The sequence below is a fragment of the Euleptes europaea genome, chromosome 13, assembly GCF_029931775.1.
Source record: "Euleptes europaea isolate rEulEur1 chromosome 13, rEulEur1.hap1, whole genome shotgun sequence".
NCBI classification, from domain to species: Eukaryota; Metazoa; Chordata; class Lepidosauria; order Squamata; family Sphaerodactylidae; genus Euleptes; species Euleptes europaea.
The window spans coordinates 38,402,534-38,418,073 of record NC_079324.1 but is presented as its reverse complement, the minus strand read 5'-3'; the positions used below and the strand labels follow the sequence as shown (position 1 = coordinate 38,418,073).

Sequence of the window (15,540 nt, the reverse complement as noted above, 5' to 3'; positions counted from 1 at the left end):
TTCTGTTTTTAAAGCTGATGTCACCAAGGAGGCATCTGATTGGAAGCTCTGAAGGGAAGCTGCAGCAGAAAGTGGATTTGCCAGAACACGGTGAAAAGAAGCTCCCCGCAAACAGCACTGTGTGTGTGTGGAGCACTGACGGTCAGTTGCAAGGCCTGTACAGGCTTGTGCGTCCCTCCCTCCCTTTGATGCACACCCTCTGAGCTGGTTTGGTAGCCCTTCCTCCTTAGAAAAAAAGTCCAGGGGCTCTAATGGCATTTGCTGGGTTCTCATAACAGAAGTGTAGATGATTGGGGGGAGGGGGCTTGCATTTCCAGTGCCTTAGAAGTCAGGCAGGGGGGAACAGGAGACAACATAAAGGAGTAAGATGCAACAAAAGCAGAAATTTTGTATGTCATTTCCTTGCTGTTGTAAATCAGGCAGAGGTGTTGATTTATGGTGTCCTGAGAAGAATGCTCAGATCAGACTCTGTGAATATGAGAGGCCAGTTAAAATGTAAATTAACCCCCAAGAGATACTGTAGTGTTAGCCATAAGTCAAGGCCTTCTTTCTTGGTTTTCACAGAATGAGAAAACAGCACAAGTGGGATGATTGCACGGTTCTGACCACTTTAAAACATTGGATGCAACCTTTCGGGTTATGCAGAGCTTTTCTGCATGTATAGAAGTGTTTGTTAAATTTACCGGAACCCTGCCTTAGCACGGTTGGTTACCTGATGATGCAACAAGGCACTTGATGAACTAGGGCCGCGTGATGGGATTGAAAGTCCGTATTTCCATTTTTATGCAAGATTTTCTTTGCATACTGCAATGTTATGCCTAAAAAATTGGGTTGTCCTTCCACAGGGATGCAAGGGTAGGGATTTGTCATCCCCTGCCCCCGCTTAATAGGGCCCTTATTTTCCTTCTTTTAAAGACCCTCTACTGACTACAGGTTCATGCTGCAAATCTTGTACAGTTATGCATGGTGCAGCCAAACCCCACCAGGCAAGCTCCTACTAAATTTAAAACACGGGCTCAAATGGCTATGGGGCATCCCCAAAGGCACGCAGGAAGGGAAAGTCAAGACTGACTGGCTCATTGCTGCAATGGCTGCTGGGTTAAGAAATCCTTAGTCCAACCACATCTGTAGTTGCTGTGGGGAAGTTTAGCACTGCACTGCACCACAATCTGAATCAGGCTTACATCTGTCCCAATTGCCAGATGTCTTCAAATCAGATATTGGTGGTCAGGGATATATTTCTATTAAGACCAGTGTATTTTTTTAAATCTTGCTTTTAAATTTTTGTTTAGTAGCATGTAGTCCTACATACATATAATCTTTTGCATATGGACTGGAAGAGTGAATAAGGCAGAGGGTACACAATGTATTGTCACCTAGCATTTTAGATGTTTACTTATAATGAACAGAGGAAATTATGCAAAGTGTACCTGCTGGCTTTACAATTATATACACAGCATTTTGTAATAATTCATGTAAAGGATTCTTGTCATGTTATAACAAGCCATACTTCTGTACCTTCCATCATGTAATTCCAGTACAGAATCAAAGCTTGTTTTGCTGCCGTCTTTACTTCAAGAGGAGGACTCACTGTGGGCAAGGATTGTAGGTTCCTGAGAATGGAAGGGTCACTTCCCATGTTCAGAAGCAAAGCCTGATTTGAGTGTCAGGGCCTTTGTGCATGTGTAGAGTGCTTTCATCGTAGATTAGGCCGCCAAGATGCGTTTGTGCTTAGAAGCTAAGCTTCTAGATGAGGTTTAGCCTCGGGCACTGGAACTTAGATTTGCATTATTTTTTCCTTACAATTGAAAGTTTTAAGGGCTATCATCAATGAGAGAAACAGGGTGGTTAAAACAGCTACTGTTCTGTTTTGCTGCTGGTTATAGCATCCTGTGAAAAACCGGAGTGTTTGTTTAGATGGTGGAAAGGGAAGGAAATACCTCCCCAATTGAATTTAGTAGATTGTACTAAAACTCTCAGGTTACCACCAATATCTTGTCTCTTTTTACAGGCTACCATCTACAATTACAGTAATATATACTGTAACCATAAACAACAGCATGTATCACATGCATAGCACATAAACAAGGACATATAAAATAATCAAAATACCTCTTGCTGAATTAGGGTGGTGTTTTGGTTGTTCCAGCTCCCTACAACTTGGCCCTCTCTTTGGAGGCTGCGGTCTTATGCACGTTTTACTCGGTATGAACCAAATCCGCGTCAGAAATTAACCAGTGCCTTTCGTGTCAAAGAATAAATACTAAAAAAAAAAAAAAGGGACACGGCTCCCTTAAGAGCTGTCAAGGGACACCACGCTGGGCCCTTTGGCCCACCCCTTTCCCTTGAAAGGGGCGGACCTTCCCCGGTTGACAGGCAGGTAACTTTCCGCTCGGACCCACGTGGTCTCGCAAGCCGCCTGCCGCAAGCCTCCCTGAGCCCCAGCCCCTCGCCCTCGATTGGCCAGGAGCCTTCCCCCGTCCCCGCCCCTTTGAAGCGGTTGGCTGGCGGCGCGAAAGTGCCACGCCCCCTGGCGGCTTGACTCTGGCTGGGCTGTCCGGACTTGCGAGCTTCGCCGGTTAGTCGCAGCTCCGAGGCCGGTAGTCGGTCCTGTCTATGTAGGGAAGGGGGGGGGGCAACCCGGCAGGCCGGTGAAAATGATCCTCTGCCCCCAGAGCACGGAGCATCCCCGGGGAAAACCGTGTCAGAGGCTGCAGGTAAGCCCGACCAGCTGCGAAAGCACCGGGGTGCTGCCAGCAAAATAAAGAGACCCCCCCCCGGGCAAGAACGGGGGCTCCGTCGCTCCTCTTCTTCCCTCCCTCCGCCCATGGCTTTCTTCCCTGGCAAGGCAAAGGCAGCTGCAGGGAAAAGGCCGGCAAACTCCGTTTGGACCCGCCGCCCCCAAATTCCAGCACGTCCATTCAGTTCCTCGGACCCATCCCCCCCCCTTCGTCTCCGGCCCTGGCGCTCTTGCACGGAAGAAAAGCCCCACCACTGCGCTGAATTGAATGGCGTTTGCTTCTCGGCGAACGGGCATCGGGTCTAGCAGCACGCCCCCTTCGCTTCCCCAGCCCTGCCAAACCTCCCCCTTCCCCGCCATAAGCGCTTGCAGTTATCGCTGGTGCTCCCCTTTCCAAATTCCTGGGTGAACAGAGGGTGGTTTTTTAATCTCTCCGACGGGGGAGGGGGTGCTGTAAGGTGCCGTCTCCCCCCCCCTTTTGCTTTGCAGCTGCAGGGGCGGGGAAGGCTGCGGTAGCTCAACCGGCCCTGGGGGAAACTTTGAGGGGTGTGTGTGTGTGTGTGTGTGTGTGTGTGCTGCCGGGCTGGATGCGCGCGCGCCGGCTCCGGAACGCTGCCCGTGCGCGCTCGCTCTCCGCTCCCTTTGTCCTGTCCGAGGCGGCAGCAACAGCGGAGATGCGGGATGCTCCAGCCTCCTCCTCCTCCTCCCCGCGCTGCCAATCAAAGTTGTTTTTCTCTTTCCTCCTGCGCTTTGGCGGTGGCGCGGCTAGGGGGCGCTGCGGCTCGCCTACTGCAGTTGGGGGGGGGGGCCGCGGGGAGACAATGGACCGGCACCGGCCTGGCTCGCTCGCCGCATTATTGGGCCAGCAGCTCCTTATGCACGGCAGAGGGGGTGTGGTTTTCCTCTGCTCTCTGTCTCTTTATTTTACCTTTTGCTCCGAGTTTCTCCCGGGACAGGGGGCCCCTGCCCCCCAAAGGCTGGGGACCCTCCAGCGATCTTTTCCAGCGTTGCTGGATGCACGGTTAACATTCCCTCCCCCGTGGGGTGATGTCTTTGTCCCGTGCTCCCCCTCCCAATCGTAGATCCAGAGAAGCACACAGAAGTAGCATAGGATGGTCCTGGCATCCCGCCTCGAATGATTGGGTCTGTTTTGCAAAGCCCAGTTCTAATACCTGGGTGTAGGGTACTAAACGCCCTGACCTGGATGGCCCAGGCTAGCCGGATCTCGTCAGATCTCAGAAGCTAAGCAGGGTCAGCCCTGGTTAGTATTTGGATGGGAGACCACCAAGGAATGCCAGGGTTGCTGTGCAGAGGAAGGCACTGGCAAACCACCTCTGTTAGTCTCTTGCCTTGAAAACCCCATAAGGGGTCACCATAAGTCGGCTGCGACTTGATGGCACTTTACACACACACACACACACACACACAGGGTACAAAACAGTTTGGAATCAGGCGGCCCAGGGGTGCCCGCTCGTAAAAGAAACAAAAAGTGCCCACCTGGTCTCTAATCTGCACCTGGGATCACTCCAGAATTGGTGTCCTTTTAAGAGAGGGAATTATCAAGGGGAAAGGGGGGTTTACTTCCCAGTCCTGTGTTTTTTGTTTAGGATGTACTGTATTGAGATTAGGAAAGTTGCTTAGATTTGCAGCAGGCACTGTTTCTTGGTGGAGAATGTTTTCTGGAGTCAAAAGGGGGTGCAGGAATGGGAAGGAGCAAAGTTCCCTATAGATCTAGTAAAGAACTGTGGCACTACAATAATCCTTGGCACAGCAGGTGTTGCTGCACAGCTGGAATCCCAGGGGATCTCTCCTGGCTGGTGTTGGGAGACCAGGTGAACCTCTCTGAAGTAGCTGAATGGCCAGGCTCTGGGGCTTCCCAAACTTCTGTTTGTTCAGAGCTCAGGAATGTTGTTTTAAGGCCCTTTGGAGTCTTAAGAAGTGGAAGGGGGGGTGGAGACTGCTTTGATATGTGGAATGGAGTGATTTTCCACCATCTCCCCCCTCCCTGGAGAGCCCCAGCGACAGCAAATGAGCAAGAAAAGGGAACCCGAGGAGCAGTGGAAAGAGCCCCGTGGAAAATCTCCAGTGAATGAGGCCGGCTGTGATGTTGCAAAATAAAGCAAAAGTCTGGCAGCATCTTAAAGCGTAGCACCATTTGTTCCAAGAGGAGCTTTCATGAGCCAGAGCTTCCTTCTTCAGATATGTAAAGAGGAAATCATTTGGGGGATTCTTCCAGGGAAAATTACAGAAAGGGGAAGGAGGAGTTGAGGCAGATGCGTTGGTGCTTTGGCCCCCTGCGGGACGTGGTAGGAGAGGGCTTGGCTATCACCAGCAGCTGCCTAACCTGGGTCAACAGGGTTGGCAGGCTCCTGTCAATGGCGGAGGTGTGGACAATAGCTGCGCGTTCTCCTTGGTGGGCCTTTTTCTGGCCTAGGTCTGTGCAAGAGTCAGAGAGCCCTCTTAGCTGCCCTGTGCCGCTGCCTTCTACTGGAACCTGCTGGAGTGTACAATCCATTGGCCTGTGGAGGGTGGCACCTGCCTTTGGCATGAGTCTGGCATTTCCAGGCAGTTGACGCTGGGGCAGAAAAACTGGTTGTGGGGCTTAGAGGTGGCCCTGAAGTGTTGGATGGGGCTTGGACCCTGCCCTGGAAACTTCGAAGTTGGGGGCAGGATGGCCCCCATTGAGCTTGAGAAGATGGACTGCGAGGAGTGGATACGGACACCTAAAAATGACTCTTTGCTTTGAGGCACAGGGTCTTTTGTTTCTCTTCCTGAGCTGAGGCAGGGCTGTCTACTTCCTACTCTGAGTAAACAGCTTTGTGCTTTGCTTGAAACTGTATGCTGCAGGTGTGACTCCTGGTATTGTATAGAGAGCCTGGCAGGCTGCGAAAGTTAGCTTCCATTTTTCTTTTAAAAAGGGATAGCTGGAAACTTGCTCCAGATAGTACAAATAAAGATCTGAAAGCATAGATGCAACGGCAGGTGAAGTTGTCTATCGGGGAGAACCGAGTAAAGATTCTAGGGAGTGACTGGCAAGGGTGCTTCAGTGCTGTGTTTACCCTTTTCCTCTCCTTAATTAAAGCAGCATAGCATTAATGCAAATGAGCACAATTGTTTCATTTGTATGCAAAACTTTTTAGAATACTCCCACAACTCTTCCCAAGCCTGTGTATGCATAAATTATGCCTGTGTTGTTCATCGCTTGTACGGGATGTAGAATCCCAGATTTGCTAGCGCAGAATCTTGATGCGCTTCATACAGATTTCAGCTCAGAATGTATTCATTTCTTTATCTTTATCTTCTGCCGTGCATTCCAGACCCGAGGTTGGTAACGACAATGTAGAAACAATATGAAATGATTTAACACAACGAACAGTAATACCGCACATTAAAAACAAAACTAAAAACAACATACACCAACTAGCAGGGTATTCCCCCTTTGCCCACGCTGCCCTAGAATTTCTTTGGAGCAGCTCTGTTTTCCATCCTCGCTGGAAAGCCAGAGTATACGTAGCCCTGGGCAGCAACCTCCTCCCTGCCACAATTGCCCTGGTCAGATGCCCCTTCAGATACAAACCATTCTTTGCTAACTTGAGACACCTCCTGTGCTCCCCAAGCTTGCTGTATGCTGATTTGGCATCAGGTGAGGCCTCCCTGACACAATAATAATAATTGATTTTTATATGCCGACTTTCTCTACATTCGCCTTCCCCTCCCCACAACAGACACCCTGTGAGGTAGGTGGGGCTGAGAGAGTGTGACTAGCCCAAGGTCACCCAGCTGGCTTCATGTGTAGAAGCGGGGAAACCAACCCTGTTCACCCGTTAGAGTCCACCGCTCATGTGGAGGAGTGGGGAATCAAACCCGGTTCTCCAGATTCAAGTCCACCGCTCCAAACCACTACACCATGCTGGCTCTCTTCAGAAGCTGGCTAACCTTCGGACACTTCCCCTACACAAGAAAGAAAGCTGCAAAAAAAAAAAAATCTTTCTCTTCCCTGTCCGGGCAGGTGGCAAAGATGAGTGGGAGCGACAAGGAGCGGACTCCCCAGTTGCTCTTTGTGAAGGCCTTGGCCAGCAGGGGGCGACTTGAGGCCATCACACAGCAGATGGGCTACCACCCGCACTACCTGGACAGTTTCCTCCGGATGCAACATTACCTGCTGCACATGGACGGCCCCTTGCCCTTTGACTGTCGCCACTACATTGCAATCATGGTGAGTGCCAGGGTTTTCCACGTGAAGAGCCAGTCCGTCCACTGGGCTGGCAGCTTGCTCCCTCTCCCCACCTCGAGCTATGTGCATGCTACTGTTTTCCTTTTGCTTGCTGCAAACTTTGCCCCTCTTCCTCTGTTGCCATTTGGGAAGCTGCTCTGAATCCAGACCTTTTAGGTAGGCAAAGATTTCAAGGCATGGGGTGATAGAGGGCATCACAGTTCCTGAGCAAAATGGGATATGCATGCCAGCTCCCTTTTCAGTCACCTCGGAGCAGGTCCATGAGGAATATTCCTCTGTCTTCTAAGCAGTGGTAATATAATTTTTTAATTCATTTATACCCCACCTCTTTTCCCAGTGGGGATCCAAAGCGAGTTAAACTGTTCTCTTCTCCACCACTTTAGCCTCACAACAACCCTGCGAGGTAGGTTAGGTTGAGTGTGTGTGACTGGTACAAGGTCACTCAGCAATTTTCCATGACAAAGTGGGGGATTCAAACCTGGGTCTCCCAGATCCTAGTCTGACGCTCTGACTGCTACGCCACAAGGGAGAGAGTTGTTGTTGAACTGGCCTGCACGGGAAGGGTGGGTGAAACTCTCCTGGGCAAAGATGCTTGTTCAGGATGCTTTTCCTCTTTGGTCACGGGCACGGTGGGTCTCGCCCTCTCTTGCAGGCAGCTGCCCGTCACCGGTGTCGGTATCTGGTGAATCTACACATGCTGCAGTTCCTGCGGGTTGGCGGTGACCCTCAGTGGCTCAGGGGGCTGGATTGCATCCCCCCCAAACTCCGCAAGCTCAGCGAGATTAACAAGATCTTGGCACATCGGCCATGGCTCGTAGGCAAGGAGCACATAGAGGTAATGGCCGTGAGCTGAGCAGGAAGAGGCTGGGGGTAGTAGGGGGAGCGCACCCTTCCTCCATCCTGTTAGACCGCCTGGACTGTGGGTTCATTCATGAGCTCAAAGGGGGCTGTTACCACTACTCCCCCCCAAAAAAAAATTAGGCAGATTTTTGTAGTAGCCATGGAGAACCTAGACAAAAATCTACTATATAAAATGAGTTAACAGGTGTAGAGTCTGCATAAATATATTCTGTTGGCTTTGCAGTTTCCCAGCACCTTTACTGGGGGTGGGCAGAGGGAAGAGGCTTTTTTTTTTTTTGCGCACTGCTGCAAAATGTGAGTTTTACCTAGGTCCACAATTTGGGGTATTCTTGCCTTGGGGCTCGGTGCCAGTGTTTTTTTTCTTCTTCTTCTCTGTCTCTTTGTAGAAGCTACTGAAGATCAGCGAGCAGAGCTGGTCCCTGGCAGAGCTGGTCCACGCGGTTGTTCTTCTAGCTCACTACCACGCTCTGGCCAGCTTTGCTTTTGGCTGCGGCTGTGAACAGGACATGTGTTCCGAGGGACGGGGCTTGCTGAAGCTCGCCGTCCCAGGGAGCCTCTGCTTCTGCGAAGTGGGCAACGGCTGCAGCCAGGACCTGCTACATCTCAACCGCAAGCGGGTCTGTTGTTTTGGAGAGACGTTTTGGGGGTCTGGGAGAGGGAGGAGCTGTAGGCTTGATTGGCAGTCTTTGCTTGTCGGGCCGTGGGATGCGATGGCTTTTTTTGGCTGCATGGGAGTGACGAGGTGGGGAGGAGGCCCGTAAGTGAACGGTGCTTTGTCCCTCTCTCTGTCCTCCAGTCGCTGGATTCCTGTGTGGAACTGGAGTCTCTACGCGAGCGCATTCACAGGCTGCAGGTGGAGAGCGAGGCCCGGGAAGAGATGAGGCTGCCCGAGAGGGAAGAAGGTAATCCTTGAGGTCTTTGGGGCTAGAGATGTAAAAATTTCCAGAAGTTCTGAAGCCCTTCTCCACCTCCACGGATTTTTGGGGGCAGGGGCAAATAAAAATATATTGAATACTTCCCTATCAAACCTTAACAACTTAAAATGTATGTTTAAGCATTAAACAAATACATCATTTTGTCACATTTTTATTTGAGGCTGCAGGGTATGAACAGCAATACTTTGTGGGTTGATTTTTGTTTCCAGTGACTGGCAAAGGTTGTTCTAGCCACAGTTATCATATGTAACACCATACAAAGTTGATCTTTAACTAGATTAGGTACCAGATTTAACAAGAATATCTCGGGTTTACATGGAATATCAACCTCCATTCCAACTGTTAGACATTTCACTATTTCAGATCAAAATGATATAGCTCTCTCACCTTTCCACCACATGTGTATAACATCTGCTTGTTTTCTATCACAGTACCAACAGCTGTCAAAAATAGAGGAATGGCTGGTTAAAGTTAAAGAAATATATGTTTTAATTCAGCTAACAGCATATCAGAAAAATAGAGATACAATAAGATTGGATGCAGTATGGTCACATACAATCAGTACAATAGAGAATTTCATAAATAAGGGTGGGAAAGAGCAATGCGTTGCGCTCAGTCAGGACGTAATGATGAATATGAAGACATAGAAATAAGCTGTAGCATGGGAGACTTGATCTTATTTTATTATGTGTATATATATGACATAACAACAACTAAAAAAAGCAGAATTACTGACAGTCTTTGTAATTTAAAATAAAATATACATACATATTAAAATAAAATTAAAGTGTCATTGTTTTTTTTTCTAATAAAATTTAAAAAAACAATACTTTGTGGGTGCGTCCAGGCAATGCACAAGCGCTGAAGTGTGTCTTTCTCCTTTCCGATGTGCCTTTTGAATGCTTGTGTCTTCTAGGTTTTGACGGTGAAATTTTGGGCCCAGCAGATCTCTCCTGCTACGTTCAGGACCCCAACTTTGGATACCAGGACTTTGCTCAGCGTGACGAGAACCAGACGCAGATATTCCGTGTCCAGGTGGGTTTGCTGCTATTGCCTGCTTGGGAGGGGCTTGAATGGCCATGGTATGAGTGGGGGTAAGAAATGAGGCTGAATCAGGCCTTGCCTGGACGTTTCTTGCTCCTCCTCGCTGCAATGGAGGCTGCTTGTTCCATCCTGGCTTTCCCCTTCTTTGATCTACTTCCACACACTTCCTGCATTCCCTTCTTGGCAGGATTACTCCTGGGAAGACCATGGCTTCTCTCTGGTGAACAGGCTGTATTCGGACATTGGGCATCTGCTAGATGAGAAGTTCCGGAAGGTCGACGGCCTCCAGAGCAGTGCAATGGCCAAGCGGCAGGGCTGTGAACATGCCACGTTTAAGCGTGGGATTTGGAACTATATCCACTGTATGTTTGGCATCAGGTACCCGCCTCTCCATATTCTGGGGCTGATATAGAGTTGGTAGGGGAGGAAAGTCAGATCTTGCCCCCTAGAATCTCTGAATGACTTGCCAACTTGTAACATTGGAAAAGGACTCCTCACAGCCACCTAAGTTCTAGACAGCCACACACCTACCATCACTAGTACCCTTACAGCCCACAGTATATGGATCCACAAAGCTGCTGGTGTCTGTTGTGATAGTAATACTGGCTGACTCAAGAAAGTGAGTCACTCTACGGGCAGGGAAAGGCAAAGGGCAAACTTGCCCTTCTTCCCATCCCCAACCCAGTCATCTCAGTGTCTGCTGCATGCAATTGGGGGGTGGGGGGATAGGAACTTGTCTACATGCCTTGGTTGTGGGGAACAGACAGCCACCTTGCAAAGAACAGAAGTATGAATGGTCGTTTATGCATGGGTACTTTCACTCACATTTGCCCCCGGTCTGTCTTGGTTGTTCCTTGGAGTTATGCATGAGTTTTCCATTCATTAGAGATGACCTTGCTGCCAGCCCTCGCAATGTCCGGGTCTTCCCATTCCTCTGTTAACCCAACTCAAAGCCCAGGTGAAATCTCCATGCATAAGGCAAAGTGTGGGGCACACAAGCTTGGTTTCTCTCACAGCCAATTACAAAACAGCATACCCAGAGGCAGGGATTGAAATACTTCCTGCTCTTCTGAGCTCTTTCTGAGCAGAAGAAAATCTTTTTAAAGGCTTGGATTTCTCTCCCCACCCCCGCTTCCTTTCAGATTGCTCCATTTTTTATGTTGTTGTTCTTAAAATGCTTTTTAATGTGGCAATTGGGTTTTGGGGGGGATTTTCTCTCACAGTAAGCACTACAAGTAAGTAAATTACAAAGCAGCATTTAAAGAGGCAGGACTTAATTTGAGCTTGGAGACTGCTGGTGCAGAGATTCTCAACAGGAAAGTGTGGGTCCAGTGAGCAATGAACCTCGGGTAAAAACTCCCATGCATAAATGACCAAAGTCTCTCTCCTGCTGAACTCAAGTGAACATTTCTCATTGGCTGCCTGAGCTCTGATTGAGGAAGAGGCAGGCAATATTCCTGTGCGGTCTCACCATTTCAGAGACTAGTTTGTGGCCCGAAGATGTGTGTATAGAAGGGCGTTTAAAAAAAAAAAAGGTGGGGGCTTCATTTTCCTGTCACCCACTCTACAGGTATGATGATTATGACTACGCAGAGGTGAATCATCTCCTGGAGCGCATACTCAAGCTCTACATAAAAACTGTGACCTGTTCCCCAGAGAAGCTGAATCCTGAGATGTTTGAACGCTTCTGGAAACAGTTTAAGCACAGTGAAAAGGTGCGTGGGAGGGGAAGCAGAATTTGTGGTGGGCAGAGGCTTGGGGAAAGCAGTATGGGTGGCATGAATTTGCTCCTCATCAGTTTCCAGAATATGGAAGTGTCCGTTGCTAAGATGATAGAACAGCGCCAGCAAGGTAGCATCCACACCTGGACAGTTTGGCCCAGCTCAGGCACTGCTCTTCTGTAAACTGCTGCTAGCAGAATTAATAATGGATCTCACAGCACTTAATATAACACCATAATTTCCTTTTTGCAACCCTCCCCACCCCAGGAATTCCAGGGCCCGTGGGTAAAGCCCATGTTTACTCAGTATACTATGTTCATTCAGCAGTGCTAAAAAAAACAAAAGGGGGAAGGAAAGACCCAACCTAAAACCAAAGCTGGGTACCCAAAGGTTGGGTGGGGAAAGACTCAATGATGTATAGACATATATTTATTTTAAGGCGCTGATATCTATATTAAAAACATTAAAAATATATTGAAAAAAGCACAAATGGTACATCATTTCACTCATACTATTTAGAGGAGGCTAGGATCATCAGATAGTACCGTTTATCTGATTGATTCTGCTTTTAACACCTTGTATGGAAGGCTAACACAGCCCAGAAAAGAACAAGCAAAAAGTATTCCACAGCAGTGGGCTCTTTAATTTTATACATTTTATAGAATATATTGGGCACAGAGTCAAATTGGAACACATCCCCGTGTACATACCTGGGTTATTATTCTGCTATAATACTGTCATACATGGTATATTATGTATTGGTGCGCATTGTATGTGGTTATTGACCTCTGATGAAGGCCAGGGGGCCAAAACGCATTTGGATTGTGGTTTTAGTTTATCAGCCTGTATCAGTTGCCATTTGTGCTTCCGTTCAATACAATTTTTAATGTTTTTAATATAGATATCAGGGCCTTAACATAAATATATTTCTATACATAATTGAGTCTTTTTTCCACCCAACCTTTGGGTACCCACATTCAGCAGTGCTATTCAGCTAAGGTCCTGCTCCTCCCTGCAACAGTCCCTTCAAATTTTGCTCCTCTGGTTCACAGCCGCTTAACTCATTCCTGTTCCCCTACAAGTGGCTGCAGCACTTAATTAAAAATCACTTTGTAATGACCAGTTCTTAGTTATGGGGAGGGGAGGGTGAGATACTAATTCACTTTACAGTCAAAAGTGACTGCTAAGCATTTTCTCTCCTTAACTATAACAGGTAAAGTTCAATTCAGGAATGCTGCAGTTACTACAAGCAAATGGGAACTAAGGAGGGAAAGCAGCTGTAAATCAAAGGAGCAAAATTTCATCTGCAGTTACTTTGGCTGCAAAGAGAGAAGCAGCAGTTAACCATCCCTCTCCTAAAACAGGAACTTATAGTTAAGTATTTATTTGGGAATGCTGTGGCCACACTTGAGTGAATAGGGACTCTAGTTAGATTGGGTGAGTGTCAGTGGCAGAGGAGAATAAGCTTGTGCCAGATATGTGGTGGGACACAGCTGTTACAGCAGCTGAAGAATGCTTGTTGGTCGATCGGTCTTGTGTGTGCGCAGGAATGCCAGAAGCGGAAAGCCAGACTTTGGCCAAACAATGTGTTTTAGAGCGGTGCTGTTTCCTTGAAGGGTAGTAGGCAGGAAGTGGTCCTCTCAGAGAACGGGACATGTGGTACCCATCCTTTCACAGGCAATATGATCTTGCTTTTAATAACTAAGCATATTGGACTTCAATGCCCATCATACTCCGGCCTACTATGTTAATTTTTTCTCCCCTTCTCTACGAATTCTGCCATCTGTGGATTTCACTGTGCTGCTTAGCAAAGACTTTAATCCATGTGCTTTTTTTTTTTTTTTTTAAGAGGTTGGCTTTATTTTAAAGACCTTGGGCTGGAGTGGGGGGAATGATGTCCATGAATGTTTTCTTTCTTCCTTTAACTATTTTTGGCCCATTTTTTTTCTTCCTGAACAAAGTGAGCTCCAAAGTGCATCAGGGTTTGAAGATTTTTGGAGAGAAGTGGGGGATAGTTTTTTTCCTTTCCTGACCAAAATACCATATTTGATCGTAGTCCTTGAAATTCTCAAGGTGCCGTGACATTTTCATTGTTTCAGAACAGGTTACCATGGTATGAAATTTTATTTATTTATACCCTGCTTTTCTCTCCCCCGCAAACAGCTTACAAAATTGTTCTCCCTCCATTTTGTCTGCAGAACAACAATCCTGTGAGGTAGGATAGGCTGAGAATGACTATTCCAGTGAGCTTCCACAATGGAGTGGGTATTTGCCCCTGGGTCTCCCGGAGCTTAGTCCAAAAGTCTAACCACTGCATAACACTATCTAAAGGGATTTTAAGAAGCTGTTGCAGCCTGACTCTTATTGCCTATTAATTAGTTACTGTCCAGTTGCTGTTGGGTAAGGCAGGAGAGAGACCTAGAGCAGGGCTGGTACTTGAAGGTGTCACGTGTATATATGTGTGTCTTCTCACAGATGGTCAGGAGGCTTCCACGCCGGTACCTTTGCCTTAGTCAGACTTCTACTTCTCTTTCCTTCTTAGGTCCACGTGAACCTTCTCATCCTGGAAGCTAGGCTTCAAGCAGAATTGCTGTATGCTCTTCGTGCGATCACTCACTACATGGTCTCCTAGAAGGGGTGCTGGTGACCACCTCTGGGGCTGAGGACTCATGCACCATGGCGTTCACCCACCATGTTTACTTGACAGCATTCCCTTCCCTCGTGGGGCGTGAGGAGAGACAGGCACCCCCTCCGTTTTCATGTGCAATTTCCGAACTGGGACTCTGGGGGAAGATATTCAAAGGTTGTGAGCAAAGGCATTTGTGTCCAGTTTGGCAATGTTGGAAGTTGAGCTCTCCTCCCTGCTGTCCATCCCTGTGGGCAGCTCTGTCTGCTGAAGAGAGTGGCTGGCCACATGCTGATATTCCCCCCCCCCTTTCTCCATGCTGGGCAAGGTAGCCGGTGCCACTTCATCCATCTTTGATCCAGTTGCAGTAGCTCTGTCCACGAAAACATCCATTACAGTATTAGGTGGGCCTCTGCCTCCCCATGCCATTCTTGCCCTTTATTATCGTGCCAACTCGACCCACGTTGGGAAAGGCTCAGACTGCTCTTGGACACTCTCTTGTTGGGTAAGGTGGGAGGAAAAGGTGGTATGATTTCTGGCGTCTTGTGAAGGTTCTGGTAGGGCTTAGTGAGGCCTTCTTGGGCTTTATCCTGGCCTAAGGGTACGTATATGTGTGTGTGGAGGAAGCATGTGGAGAGCTCCTACCCCTCACTGTGCACAGTTTCCCTCCCTGGCTAGATTCTTCCCACCTGTTCTTCTCACTGTTTTCCCCAGCCGAAGTCACCCACCTGCTCAGCACACACTCCTTTAATCTTTGCACAGCCCATTTTTATTTGAGCTGTAGTTGGAGAGAGCAGCTTCAGACTCCCCACAACCCACTTCTACCTGATATCAACGCCCTTCCCCATCTGGCTTTTCTCCATGGCTTCTCCATACTTCCACAAGCCAGCAAAGGGACCAGGGTTGTCGAAGGGTTTGAATATGTGCACCCAATGACTTTTTTTTTTCTTCCAAGGGGGTCCATTGTGATGACATAAGCTACTTCTGTAATGGCTTCCTGTAATCTGTGCTCTTGCTAGGAGCTCTCTGCCAGCAGAGGACTGGGGGGAGGTTGGGGGGGGGGAGACTGGTGCTCTATTTTTTTAATGCTGGCATGTGCCACTCTGCAAGTCCAATAGAATACTCCCCTGGCTGGCATGCTGCAGTGGCGACCCTTTTGTGGGTAATTGCGCATGCACATCACCTGGATCACTGCACAGAAGCTGCATCTCTTGGAGGGCTGGGGGGGGGGTGCAGGGACCTGGCGGAGAGATGCCAGAGGGTTGCTACAAAGTGGGGAGTGGGCTTGTCATTACAGAGCATCAGCTAACCTGTTTACTGTGTAAATGTTTTTTTGGGGGAGTGGGGTGGGGGGCAGAACACTGTAAGGGGAAGAAAGT

At 48.4% G+C, this 15,540-nt stretch overlaps 1 protein-coding gene across 1 annotated transcript; it reads left to right on the top strand.

Annotated features, from left to right (window-relative positions):
• The first annotated feature begins 2,606 nt into the window (after positions 1-2,606).
• LOC130486522 (sestrin-1-like) lies at positions 2,607-14,461 on the top strand. The gene is made up of 9 exons (XM_056859808.1): positions 2,607-2,717; positions 6,750-6,956; positions 7,627-7,809; positions 8,222-8,452; positions 8,632-8,737; positions 9,687-9,805; positions 10,002-10,192; positions 11,385-11,529; positions 14,078-14,461. Exons 1-9 carry the CDS (start codon positions 2,658-2,660, stop codon positions 14,165-14,167), a joined length of 1,332 nt encoding a protein of 443 aa, XP_056715786.1. The 5' UTR covers positions 2,607-2,657; the 3' UTR covers positions 14,168-14,461.
• The last annotated feature ends 1,079 nt before the right edge of the window (positions 14,462-15,540 follow it).